Source organism: Haemaphysalis longicornis, unplaced genomic scaffold (assembly GCF_048455015.1).
Source record: "Haemaphysalis longicornis isolate Haplotype H1 unplaced genomic scaffold, Haemaphysalis longicornis Haplotype H1 scaffold_4, whole genome shotgun sequence".
Classification (NCBI taxonomy): domain Eukaryota; kingdom Metazoa; phylum Arthropoda; class Arachnida; order Ixodida; family Ixodidae; genus Haemaphysalis; species Haemaphysalis longicornis.
The window spans coordinates 115073832-115088099 of NW_027526361.1; the positions used below are offsets into that span (position 1 = coordinate 115073832).

The 14268-nt window shown below is 49.5% G+C and overlaps 1 protein-coding gene across 7 annotated transcripts in view; it reads left to right on the plus strand.

Moving 5' to 3' along the window:
• Window positions 1–8464, plus strand: part of LOC144179285 (uncharacterized) — a 237133-nt gene extending 228669 nt beyond the window's left edge. For all 7 annotated transcript variants that reach the window (XM_077707578.1, XM_077707579.1, XM_077707583.1 and 4 more), the window contains one exon: window positions 521–8464. In XM_077707578.1, coding sequence (XP_077563704.1) covers window positions 521–609 — 89 coding nt within the window. In that variant the 3' untranslated portion in view covers window positions 610–8464. The remainder of the gene's footprint in view (window positions 1–520) is intronic.
• Window positions 8465–14268: the final 5804 nt, after the last annotated feature.

The window sequence follows — 14268 nt, forward strand, 5'->3', positions numbered from 1 at the left end:
GGCCGCTTAAAAAAAAAAAAAAACATTGCGCGTCCGGGGAGAATCGAACTTCCCACCTCCACAACGTGATGCCATATTCTACCTATCGTCTATCGCAACAGATGGCGCATTCGTGCAAAAAAGACCGTTGCATTAAAAAAAAACAGATAAAAGATCAGGAAAGCCTGTGATTCAAACTTTTTTAGCTGGGGACAAGTTTTTAAATATAGTTTTTCCTTTCGCATACAGAAAAAAAGTATGTTGCCATGCTACTCTGTGTCATGGTTGCCAGCATTATTTTTGGGAGGGACACATACGGCTCGTAGATCTAAAAATTTCGATTTAAAAAGTTCTAGGTCGTTATCAGCAAAACCGTTTCTTGTCAAGGTGCTTTAAGTGATGCCCTTTCATTTGGAATAGAGAATATATACTCGACAAAAATCGGTTGTCTGTCCCTTTAATGAGTGGCCACTTGCTGGTGGTTAACGAGTGGATCTTGAGTGGCAGTGGCCGGTGACAGCGAGTGCGGCTTTCCTTGCAGGCGGAGGCCTCATGGAGGAGGACTTCCCCAGCAGCTTGGCAACCCTGGCCGACATTGCGCTGAGTCAAAAGGAGAAGATGCAGGACTGACACAGGGCCAGCGCTTACCCCCCGAAGAAGACGAAGAAGCGCGGGAGGAGAGTGCGCCGGACGACGGCCAAGCAATAAGCCCCTCAACCCCCCCTCCCTTCCCCTCCTCCTCTCGGGACGGTGGTGACTGACTGAGCCCCGTCCTCCCCAGGGAGTGTGTGCGAGGGGGCGCTCGAGTACTGTGCAGGTGGCGCCGTTGCCATCCCCTCCTCCCCCGCCCCCTCGCTGGCGTTGCGACAGTTTTTCTTTTTTTTTACCCTCGTCATCACATGTGCGTGAGTGTGTAATGTGCGTGCGTGAAGTCATGGAGTTTGACTGGAGAAAGCAAAGAGAGAAAGAAGTGGGGAGAACTTGACGTGGGGCGATGGGGCTTCCGTGTGCCACACCGGAGAGACAGCCTGCGCCCGATCCGACAGCAACTGGCGTTGTGGGACGGCATCTTCTCTGCAGGTTTGGACTGCCCGGTCGGCTGCGTAACGGAGGCCCCGGCCTCGCGGACGTCCCCTCCTTCCCCGCGCGGCGTGTCTCCTCTGGTTTTGTTGTCGTTGTTGTTGTTGTTGCGCGGACACTGCCAGCAACGCAATTCACAAACACACAGGTGTCGTCTTTTGGTGAGCCCTGGCGGGAACTTGTGCTGCCCCCCTACCTGCCTCCCGCGCGACGGCCATCGGTGTCTTAAAGAAACAAAAAACGGGACTGCGTCACCCTTCTGTGATTTGTGTTGATAATGTTTTCCTTTTGTTTGTTTGTTTGTTTTTCTCCTTCTGTAATTTTAATGCAGCGATTGTCGTCTCTAATGACTGGGATGTGGGGGAATGCGATGCCAGGGCAGTGCATTATCTCGGCGACAGAGGTGGTCTTCTCTGCCTTCCTTCTTTTTTTCTTTTTTTCTCTCCTCCCACCCCGCTTTCTTAGTTTTTTTTTTTTCTAATATTTTCCGCTTTCCAGCTACCACTAGGGAAAGCTTTTGCTTCAGCGAGTGCTGTCGGAAGAACAAAGCTTATAGGATCTTTAGCGCGTCATCTAGGGGCCTTCTAGGCTAAAATGCGAGCGCCGGCTTGCCAGTGTAGAACCAACCATGTAGCGGCTCCTCGGGTCCATCTCTGTTGTAAATAGAAGTCGGAAAAAAAAAAAAAAAAAAGTGAAGCGAACATTTTAACAGTTATGAGAAATGGAGGGCCGTAAATGTAACACTCTCCCCTTTGCTGAACTCTTATTCCTTTCATTTCCGTCGCGTCATTTTCACTTCGAGCATCCAAAACGTGCGTTTTCTCTCGATGGGGAGGTTAAGAAGGAGAAAAAAAAAGCTCGGCCAGGGGAAACTGGTACTTCGGGAGAAACAGGACAATATGCACACACCAATTGTACATACGCGAAGCTAATGCCAAGCCGCAACCTAAATGACGGAGAGTTTTAAAATGGCCTGTGGCGAAGACCTGCGAGTTTTCGGAAGCAGAGAACCCTGCGTAGCGCCGACTTCAGCGCTGCGGCCTTTCTTGCAGTCAGACGCTGGCTTGCAGCACCTTGTGTACATATAGGGCACGGTTAGAACACATTAGGTCGGATTTTTTACTCCATCATTGTCCCACTTCCCGGGCATCCCGTTCCGCCGTGCGGACTCGGCTCGTCATCGCTCCGTTTTGCCCTCCAGATCGTGTGAGGTGGCTAATGGTGGAAGTATAGGGGTGTTATTCTTCGATCTAGCTCCGCCTCTTAAGCAAAAAGATAACGAACCATCGTCGAGTGCATTCCGCGATCTCTGTGTGTCTACAAAGAAGGGTCTTCTAATCCGCACTAAATTGGCCTGTGGAAGTATGTTGGCGGAAGTCACTGGCTACACGCTGGCTTCTGTTTTCAGTGGAAGTGGTCGAGGCCATTTTGACGATAAGCAAAGTTTATAAATTTTTCTGAGAACAAAGCAGTCCCTCTGTCTGCCTGGCTGCCAAGCATCCTTGATCACTCTTAAAAAAATGTCAATGCAGCCAACAAAGCTCTGTTCGTCAAAAGCAGAATAAGCACCCTGTATGTTTGCACTCTGAGGCATGGTGGGGATTGAGGCAGTGGTGCTGTGGCAGGTACCAGCTAAGCCAACGATTGGCAAGTGTCTTTTAGATTTCTCCACCCTATGGTGTTTATTGTCCCACCTGATCGTCCTTTGCTCTAGGGGGAGAATTTGCAGTGGGCTTTTTTTAGCACTGCTTGCCACTCTGGTGTCCTAAGGATTAGTTTCGCCAGTTTCACTTTCCATTTTTCATTAAGATTAAGCCCTGAGTGGTGAAACACTTTTGGTGAAGCTCTTTCATGCCGTCTAGTTTCTCTTCGAATATTTGACTCTGCTGCTTTGTTTGTTGTGATCTGAAGGTGGCTCAGAGCCCTTGGCATCGACAAAGGCTTGAACTCTAAAGTTGAAGCACTGTATTGTTTATTTAAGTATTTGAAGATTGAACCGGTATTCTGGGGCAGAGTTTCTGAAGCTTTTCGTCTTTGTGTACAGGTCTTCCGAACAAAAAATTTTCTTTACACAATGTCCAGTCTTTACGAGCTTTCGTTACAGTGTCCAGTCTTGTAAGAGTGCTGTAAGCATTTTAAATTGTACGTTCTTCCTCTTTAGATAAAAGCAGTGCAGAACAGAACAAAGTAGTGAAGCTTTGTGCTGTGAGGTTGTATCAAAATTATATCGAACGATAACTATCAACCGGGCCCACTTTGTTTTGTTATATTTTGGAAGCATTTCCAATCTGTGGCTGTCGTAAAGCTTCTCACACCCTAATTGAATTGGTGCCACACTACTGCTTTATAAACTAAAAGCCGTACTATCACATCAGGCAAATGTGGAATTCAGTTCTGCAAGCACTTTAGGTTATAATGCAACATTGGGGGGTATTTTGAAGCGTGCAGGGAGGCTGGACCCACTTGGTTGTGGAATTCAATGCAGCTGGCTATTTAGGTATCCACTTCAAGACTCAGGGAAAGAAAAGCTATGCACACTTGTCTTCTCGCAGTAAGCATCCTATGAGTTGTTCCACGGTAGGCGCCTTGGTGATTTACCATTGTTGTAGTGCTCAAAGCCGGCGTGTCGTACGCGAAGCAAACGGAATGCTTGCCAGGCACTATTTTGATTGGTTCATTGGTTCACGGATTCACTACTTGATTCGGGCGTATCCAATTTGATCCCCTTCTGAATGTGTTCTCTGCTCATGGCTACTGTGGCTTCCACCTGATTGTGCTATGCATTTCGATGGGTTGTGTGCTCTGCCAGCCTGTCTATCCAATTGACGCCCTGAACAAGCTTGTAGCCAGCCAACATTTGGCTAAAGCTGCCGTAACACCTATTTGGTCATTTGCAGTGATACTGAGGCTCTTTCAACTGCTGATTTCGACTTTCCACAGACTCTGTGCTCGATTTCTCACGGTGGTGGTTGCTATGAAGCTCGTGCTCAAAAGAGAAACCAGCTTGTAGGCTGGTGGGATCTTTTGCGTCACCCTCTTAAAAGCTTCATGGAAATCGCTTGTTGGAAGGCTTGTTGCAAATGAAGCTGGGGAATCCATTGCCGTAAAAATTTTTCAGGCACTGTGCTTGTCCTTATTAAGATCAAAGTGTTGTTGTGAGGTTATTTGGTGGCAGCAAACCACTGTGGCAGAACTTGGCAGTCGAGAAAAAACAAAAACACGTACCGAACGGCCTAACATTCTATGTTTAGCATACCAAAATGCATGCTCCTACAAAATCAGGAGCAGGCTTATTCACAGTCTTATAGGTTCTTATTTAGAGTCTTATTCGCTGTTTTATAAGTTTCCGGAAAGTGTCTTGTAGCCTAGGGAACATAAGACCCCGCATAAGACTGCCAATAAGATTAGGCTGCGAATAAGACTGTCTTATTGGGCTTCCAGCAAGCGGGCCCAGGTCTCGAGACCTAGACGAGAAATTCCTCGTTTTTTAGTTTTGGGGTAATGATGCAAGATATGTTTGTATAGGCTAATCAGGTTGTTGCTTGTCCACATTTTTGTTACACAAACTATGTGATTTTTTTTATTTAGAGTACAAAACTTGAGTTTACAGTTGCAGGGCTTGTATCTACTTAAGATACTGCCTTATAAGTCCCTCATCTTTGGGGCTTATAAGGCCGTGTTTAATTCTTACCCCCGAAGGTTCTCTTGAGCACAGGCAACAAAATGCAGTGGGAGTGAAAAGGTTGCCCAAATTGGTCCCGGCCGTTTTCTTATCACATTGGTACGGCAAAAATTTATCGAACAAGTGCTCTGGTTCACCGACACCAGGGCTGGGATGCCTTCTTTGAGCGACGGACTGCATGTTCTCTGCCACTTGGACATAGTTCTTTCTCTACTCTTGACTATGCAGTTTGGTGAAGGCCCCCCAAAATGTGTAAATTGCTGGAACACATTTTCACCATTGTTCGCAATCTTTTTCTCTCTTTATTCTCTTCCCCTCCTCCCTTGTTCCCCATTACGACCACCGCAGTTTCTAGGTGCGGCTGCAGGAGACTGTCTTGATGCCGCTCCCCTGTAATGATGAACAACAACAAACAGAACATTGGCATTTTTGCTCCAGTTTTGTCAACAGCTGGATGCCGTTCTTCCGAACAAGTTGCACCGTTTTAGTTTTAATCATGCCAACAGCAAAGAAGTGTTTGGGAAGTAGGGCCATGTGTATATTTTATAGAATCGTTGAGTTGTATAGATAAATGTGAGAGTAGCAGCAGCCCTAGCGCGCATTATTGAATCTAATTTTCACATTGTTCTCCCAAGGTGTCTTGCTTTTATTACTGCCCGTCTCTTGTGTTGAGTGCAATTTTGCGGGATTGTGATGTGTGAACCGCAGCCAGAGCAGTGAAAGAACGACGTGTGCATCATGCGTGTGTGTGGGGCTCTTGCCAGGTTGCGGCGCTATCTGGAGTGGGGTGCGAATCTGTGATAAATTACAGATCTATCTGGGTGGTGCCCACTGTTCTATACCCCTACCCCTGCGACAGAATGCCCAATGTTGGCTTGGGTGCCAAATGTTGGCTTGAGTAGCTGGTTCTGGCAAGATCAAGACACGCAGCCCAAAATCACCAGCAAAAAAGATTTTTGTTTCTTGCCTCATCTGTTGTTATGATGGCCCAGCATGACTTAAAGCGCCATCTCGGACCTGTGGTGCTGATGACACTGCAGAAACAGCTTTCTGTTTTGTCCCGGCAGCCATAGAGACATGAACTGCTCTACATCTCGCACTGCTGAACAAAATGAAGCTATTGACTGGCTAAACATTCATGTCACTTTCTTAGAGCTAAAGTCACACCAGGGTGACACTGAGCCAGCACTCAAAGCCGCGTTCTACCCTCCCCGCTGCTTTGAATTTACCATCCTTCTACTTTCAGTAGGCCTGCTGCCACAAAACTGCAATCAGAGTTGCCCATAAAAGATTGGTTGTTCACTCCTGGTCTCGCGAATTGCGACTGTTTTGTAAGTGACTGAGATCATGTTTTCAAAGTGCAAATGGGGGCAGACCTTGTAGTGCTCCTAGAAAAAAAAAAAAAAGAAATATTAGTGGGCTGAAGTTTTTGTCATTGCTTATCTGGTACTAGAAAAATTGGGGTGTGTTTTATAAATTTGTATCAGGTTCACTAAAAATCTGATAGTGCTTCGGTGCACTGTACAGAAACGATTGTGAACACTATTGGAGATGAGAAATGCCAGATGAAAAACTTATCGGACTGTGACCCCTCTGTTCTAAAAAATTTCACTGCAGATTTTTTTTTTTTCTTTCTCCAGTGGTTTTTGATTGGCTCCCAAGCAGAGGAGCTGAGCACAGTGCTTGAAAGTACTTCTCTGTTTATAAGATTCTTTTGTGCGCAGGCCGCACTTCTTCTCTTCTGTGTCCCCCCGCTCCCCTTCTTCCTTTTATCTTTTTTTACACCCGTGGAAGGACCGACCATACGGAGGGCGATAAATGCGTTGCTTCAAATTTGTCATTCAAATCTCAGAAAACATGGAATAGCAAATTGCTAGTGTGGCGTACACTTCGATATCAATACCAGCTGCGATGCCACTGTCTGATCTCGTTTCTCAGTCTCGACTTGGCGAAAGTCCCGTTTCTCAGAGTTTGGCCAAAATTCTCGCGACGTTAAAAAAGGGAAAAAGAGAGAAGGTGGGTTGAGTTCTACATGGTGCATGCAACGTCTGTCACAAACTTTCGGAGCTGTGCTGTCTTTCTTTAACCTTGAGTCAAGCGTTAACAAACTTGTCACCCTTTGCTAATTTTCTGTAGGGGCGAGATGAATATGGCCTTTCTGGTAGGCCTGTGTAATGGCCGAAGGGGGGTGGCGAGAAGGGCAGGGTGGGAGCCGTCTAGCCTTCACAGGTTCTGTGGGCGTGCACGCACACATAGTTTCACTGCATACATGCACCCTCAAAGTTATGCACATATTTTAGCTGTACAGTAGAAGTAAAGAAATACATACAGTGGCTCTTGCAGTGAATGCGCGGCTAAAAAAAAATGGCGAGGGCCCTGTAAAAACAAATTGTGTACCATACGCTACCAAGGCAGAAAGCAGCGTTGCATTTTGCGTAGGCAGAGGTGGGAAATTGTGTCCGCTCCTGAAGACGGCCCAGACGTCTGCACAGCTAATAGAATGAACTCTCGATGTATACAGTCGAGGAAGCTGTCGAGTAAGTTTCATCCTCGTAGTCTTTGTGGGCAGGCAGAAATGTTTGTGCAGAAAAATTTTTCTGAAATACAACTTTCTCGCTCTGGAAGAACTTTTGATTCCAGAACAAACTTGTCAATAGGGCCCTCTGTTGGTGTCACACGCAGCGCCTACACCAACGCTTGTGTTTCTCAAATTGTGCTTTGCAGTGCAGGCCGTGTCTGCTTGAACATTTCCCCGCCTCTGCCGTTGCGCCAGGTTTCTCTTCACCAGGATCAAAGACGCGGGTGCCTGACGTGTTCAGGCAGAACAGAGTGACAAATGGGATAGAGGCACAGAGTATCGATTTTTGTACCGGGTGTGACCTGAATGTGACAAAGGGGGCCTTGCATGTTTCACATGTGCAGGGACCAGGGTTTGAGAAATGCCTTCCGGTGTGTTTGTATACGTGTGCGTGAGCCGCTTTGGGTCGGGCTCGTATGGGCTCAGCCACTTGTCGACGCCTACTTTGGAAGACGCCAGTCTGCGTTCGTCCCGAGACTGCCTCACTTCAGCCATTTGCGCGGTTGTCTTCGGGTGTGAGAGGGGTTGGTGATCGTGAGGTTGGAGACAGTTGGGCCTAAGACAAGGGGAATGGGTCGCGGTTGAACGTTCCCCAGCCTTCCACAAGTTGTCTTTCAGTTCGGCTGGTCACATCTTCCAACGGGAAAGCACGTTAGGCAGTCCGGTCAGTGCACGGATTTAACACCTTGAGAAAACCATGGGATGGAAAAAGAAAAAAGGCAATGTGTCAGATTTGTATAGTCTGGCGTGAATAAGTGGCTGGGGTCCCTGTGAGCGTACGCAGCTCGACCCATTGCAGGGCTTCTGGGGTGCTGCAAAGGTTTCGAATGTGATAGCGAGGCCAAACAGTGGTACTGCTGTTTGTGTGGTGTAGAGAAAAAGGTCGAGCTGAAAAAGAAAAAAAAAGGCGAAAGTGAAGACGCTTGTACAGCGCATGTGGCGGTGACACTGTTCTGGCGGAAGTGTACACCATCTTATTTTGTTCTCTCTCTCTCTTTCTCTCTCTCTCAACCTTTTTGGTATGTGTGTAGGTTTGCTTGTCATTGTTTCGGTGCTGCGAGACGAGTGAGAGAGGTTATTTATCGCCACTTTGATTGTGAGACATGATGATATAATTAAAAAAAAAAGCGAAATGACGGAAATAACGTGTTTGAAGTGTCTTTCTTTCGTTGTCTTGTTTCAAGTCTGCGATTCTGGCAGAGGACTTGGCGAAGCATTGCCACGTTCAACAAGGGGTTGGCCAATGAAGCCCCCTATGTTAGTGTGGGAAAGGGGGGGGATAAAAAAGCATGCAAACTATTTGCTGTACCCTAACCTTTCCTCGTGGACTGGGGGTAACAGGGGACTTAGTTCAGCTTCTAATGTCAATGCAGAAGCACTTTATTTTTACCTAAAAAGGCATCAAAAATGTACTATGTTCACCTATTCTTTAATTTGGTTCTTATCTGACCCAGAAATGGCCTGCAGCTCCCCCGAGTTGTTGTTGTAGTCCTTTATTAATCGAAGGAGGCCCAGTTAAAGGGATGGTGCGTCCATGAAGACCGCACAGGAGTTCCCTTCAGACCGCGAAGGCCTGGCTGAGGTGAAGATCTACCACTAGGGAATTTTCACGAACGGAATAGGCCCCCCGTCTACACTAATCTTGACAGACCACACTCTACGCCGAACTGCCCAAGGGCTTTGAGAAAATTAGAATCCTCACAGGGAGGGTCGTCTTGTGAGGCACCGGGAAGCATAGCATTGGTGAGGATATGCCGGTACAGTGAAAACGCGGAGCATCGCCAGAATTAGGTGGTCAAGGGTGGCGAATATGGTCATCCGGCGTGGGGACAGTATGGAGGTGGAGATCCCGTTGGGTGAATCCTTTTTCTAGTGATGTGGGGTGTGAGAGCTGCGTTGGCCCCAGCCTTGTTGACTAATACTTCTGCCGATCGGGCGAGCCAGAGCCAGGGCGGATAACGGAAGAAGGATGGCACTTCCGTGCCTGGCGTGCATGATCAAGTTGAAAGCGAGGGCAGGGGGTGGGGGCGACGCACTGTGAACCAGGGGAGGGGTACTTCAAGATGCTCCCGTGCTGCATCATGTGCAGCCTGGATGCCCCCCATCTGGATCCGTGTGACCAGGCATTCATACTAAATGGGTAGGGATCCCATAACGGGCCAGAATGGTGGTCATATGTTGGATTCGGTGCACTGTTGGATGATCGGTGAAGGGCTTGGTGAGAGTGTGAGAATGCGGATGCGTGGAGGTGGCGGGTTTTCAATAGTGTAGGCCTAATGATCCAGTGCGCTGAGGATGCTCTGGAGTTGCGCTTCAAGGGTGAGGGAGCCGCCCAGGTCCGGTCGAGCTGGGCAGTGCCTGGCCAGGCGCATATGGGAAGGGGAGAGGCTAGCATCCGCAAAAATACCCACCTGTCTGGCAATTTCGCTGCGAGAACGCGCTGAAGGGCCTTTTCAGGAGCAGTAGAACGGGAACGTGGAATTCCGGTTCGTTGTGAGCAGCTGTAACAGGCGGGCTTAACCACATGCACGGTACATGCCGAAATAGAGCATGGATCAGTTCGATTTCAGCCTGTTATCCGCCCCCTTGCAATTGGTTAAGCCCGCCTGTTACAGCTGCTCACAACGAACCGGAATTCCACGTTCCCGTTGTCACATGCACGGTACATGCCGAAATAGAGCATGGATCAGTTCGATTTCAGCCTGTTATCCGCCCCCTTGCAATTGGTTAAGCCCGCCTGTTACAGCTGCTCACAACGAACCGGAATTCCACGTTCCCGTTCTACAGCTCCTGAAAAGGCCCTTCAGCGCGTTCTCGCAGCGAAATTGCCAGACAGGTGGGTATTTTTGCGGATGCTAGCATCTCCCCTTCCCATATGCGCCTGGCCAGGCACTGCCCAGCTCGATTGGACCTGGGCGGCTCCCTCACCCTTGAAGCGCAACTCCAGAGCATCCTTAGCGCACTGGATCATGTGTGCTCTTCGAGGTTGTGCTGCGCCACAGTGACGTACCGTTTTTCACAAGATACCCCTGCAATTCTTGCTGTACGAATGTGTTGTCAATGAACCAAGATTCGCGACGGCAGGGAATCAAGCTAAGGATTGACTTTCCATTTAACTTCTCGCGTTCTGCTTCTTAAATTAAACAGGTTGAAGATATGTTTGCCCACTTGTGTTTAGTCCTAAGGAATATAACGAGCTAATTTTTGAACCTTTTCATGTCAATGCGATTCGAAATTTTTTTTATCCAGAAGAATAATAAATTTGCTTTCACGAGCCGATTGAGGTTTATTGAGAGTGCAATGATACACCAATGCAGTCAGCAGTATGAAATCAGCTGAATATATTGCCCAATTGATTCGGGCTGAATTTTGTAGCGATGCTTACGTTTTCGTGAAGGAAGGGGACATTTGTTTCCTCTTAGCAACTATTTGGGTTTGTACTTGTATGCCTATTAGGAAAAAAAAAAAATCAGCGCAAGCATCGGCCACGCTATTCGCTGGAGACGTCATGGTGTCCGGCTTGTTCCCGCGCGGCGTTCCAGCTCGTGAAAGTTAATGTAGTACTTCCAGTTGAGGCACGCAGAAACAGTTTCCGCGTGGGCCCAGTCACAATAAGGAGAAATGTCGATATGAAGAGCTAAAGACAGTTACACAAAAATACACAATTGTGTATTTTTGTCGCAACTAGAATCTAGAAGCCCGGTAGAGCTTCAGTGCGGATTTCACACTTGCCGGCGATGTTTTCAGTGTTGTTCTGACGGTCGCTTGCCTGACTAAGCCGGAGACGTTCTTCGTCCAGTGACCGACCCGGTGAAGCATGGTGTCTTCGGCAGAACCACGTGAGACTGGCAGAAGGTCGTTCGGCCCAGGCCTGGAGTCGAGCGTCCGCCGAGCGCCTCTCTTCAAGCGCATCCCTCCGGGCAATGGCTGATAACCCTTATCCATCGGGATCTTCAATACCCCACCTCAAGTGAACGCAGGCGTGTGTTACTGGACCACTTTAGTGATGCTAACTTTACGCTACTTAATGATATCTCGATCGTGCCCTACGCGCCGATGTATTCATCTAGGATGCCACCGTACTCGCCGGACTTAACATGGTGGCTTGGGGGTGATACGGTATCATGGCAGCGAGAAGCAGAATGCTGGGGCAGTGACCATCACCCCATTCTAATTGGCATTACCCCAAGCTCGACGCGTCGCCTTCGGCGTAGCTGCACGGTGGTCAACTGGGACGACTTTCGGGGTAAAACCAACACAAACCTCATGGCGCTCAGCCCAGATCCCATCGCTGTTATTAGGCATGCTCTGAATGACGCTTCTCAGAAAACGTGGGTAGAGGAGACCCGGCCAAAACCCGATCTCCGAATTTTGCAGCTATGGGCCCAGCGCAAGCAAGCTGAAATGGCTGCCTCACGAGATCCCTCGTCTGTGGAGGCTCGAATACGCTTACAACGTCTGTCTGCGGCTGCCAGGCGTCATGAGAAGCGTCTTTCAAGGCAGCGATGGCTGAGCTGGTGTGAATCGCTCGGCATCGGTGACTACATCATCCATCTGGCGCACCTTTCGTGCGATGGAAAGTGGAGGCTGCACTCCGGATGCGGCAGCCAGTGCATGTCTGGCATCGGGCAAGACTCCCGACCAATTCGCCACCGATGTTGCCCGCGCCTTGTACCCTGCCTATGACATCCTTCCAGCCAGTAGCGCGTGCCCGTTTCCTAGCTGTGTCACCGCCCTCTGACGACGCAGTTCATGGAATTCAATCTGCTTTTACCATGGCTGAGTTCCTAGCGGCGATTTACCACGCGAAACTTCAGACGACTCCGGGGACGGAGGGCATTACATATGAGGTGTACAAGAACCTCGATGAACCAGCGCTTAGCCATCGACTACATGAACGAGGTTTGGCTCTCTGCCGAAATACCAGAGCTGTGGCTTCACACCGATATTGTGCCTACACCAAAGCCAGGAAAGCCACCCGACCATCTTCCCAATTTACGCCCAATCGCCTTGACATCCACGATTTGCAAGCTTTTGGAACGAATGCTGGTGGTCTGCCTTGAATGGTGGTTGGACACCTTCCAATGGTACCACCCGGCCCAGATCGGGTTTAGACCTCGTCTGGGTACAGAGGATGGGCTTGTCCGTTTGTCGTCAATAGCTATTAGGCGGTCGTTCACACAAAGTGCGGACAGTCCTTGCCATGGACATTCACAAGGCCTACGATAATGTCAGCCACGGGGCTATGCTGGAAACTCTCCGTAGCCTTTGTCTTTGTAGCCGTAGCATTTGTGTGCGCTTTCATCGATACCTTTCTTACTAAAAGATCTTTTTTATATGATTTGGCGGGGCAAGCCATGGCTACTTCACACCAGTTCGCGGAGTATCTCAGGGGTCGGTTATTTCGCCCCTCCTTTTTATTATTATGATGTTGCCGCTTGCCTGGCATCTGGGCTCCATGCCGGACCTGCATTTCATCGTTACGCGGACGACATAACGGCATGGACCGTCCACCAAGACCTGCATCGCCAAAGCATGTGCCTTCAACAAGCCCTGACAGACACGCAAACATGGTGGCAATACGCTGGAGAGGCACTTTCAGCGGATAAAACAGCCGTTATGCCTGCGGCCAGTGCTTGAGGCCGTCACAAACGGGCGATCTCGCCCCTCACACTCCAACTTTCCGGCCAACCCGTATGCACTGCCACATCTCTTCGCGTGCTAGAGTTGGAAATTTCTGCGTCTGGGTCGGCTGCCATGTGGCTCCGATCTGCCCGACAAAAAGCCGGCCAGATGCTTCACCTGATTCGACGCATCTCGCATAAGTCTGGTGGCTCCTGCTCCAAGATGGCTCGTCTCCTGGTGAGGTCAATACTGCAGCATCGACTGGTTTATCAGGCCCAATTTCAGTACATGACTCAGACGGAGTGGGCCCGACTTGAGGCTATTAACAGAGCCGCAATGCGCACCATCACCTGCCTCCCTAGGATGACCCCGGTACCATTGCTCCAAGCTGAGGCTCAGCTGAACACGTTTGACGAACTGGTCGAACAACGTCGCTCAGCCCGCATGCACAAACGTACTTTTGTTGCGGAAGCAGCGGCCTTCGCTAATTATATGGGCTGTTCCCTACCTGCTTCACCAGATCGCGCTGTAACCGGGCCGCCATGGCTGTGTCACCAGGTCACCGACAATCGACCATTGACTCGACTTCACACTCGATACCGGAAACGCATGTGCGGGAGGACCACTACTGACGGCAGAGTCCCAGCACGAGACGGTAGAGGCCTTCGTGGACGCTGGGGCCCAGGATGGTGTTTTATTCACTGTGATACAGTGTCCCGTCTACCCTGACACCTCTCAAACTTGCTTCTACCAAACCATCCGCACCCTGCCATCTCTACTGGCAGAGCTCACATCCATCCGGGATGGCCTCCAGGCACTAACGCCGGCCTTACAACGCGCCCCAGTGAGTTCCATCCTGCATCTTTATACGGACTCCACGGCAGCGATACGGAATTTACGCCGAGTATCCAACAATTTCACTATTTCAAGGGACATCCACACACTACTAGAAACGTACCCCTGCCCTCTCCGACTGTTGTGGGTTCGGCGAAATACGTTCCCCGCTCACATTGCAGCGGATAGGGCTTGTCACCTTACGTCTATCCCTCGGCCGCTGCCAATGTTAACAACCAGTCGAATAGAAAACTTTCTCCAACGGAAGGACGATCTGCGTCGCGCCACACGTGCCACCCCTCATCCCACCGTGTGGAACGGACCTCCCCAGTAGGCTTGCTCGCTGGGAAGAGGTTTTGCCGCGCAGGCTTCGCATTGGAGTGGCGCTTTCACCTGCTGTGACCCGGGCGTGGCCACCACGATACCATGCCCCGTTCGATGACACCTGCCCCTTCTGCACATCTCCTGCCGCACAAACTGATGCGGACCG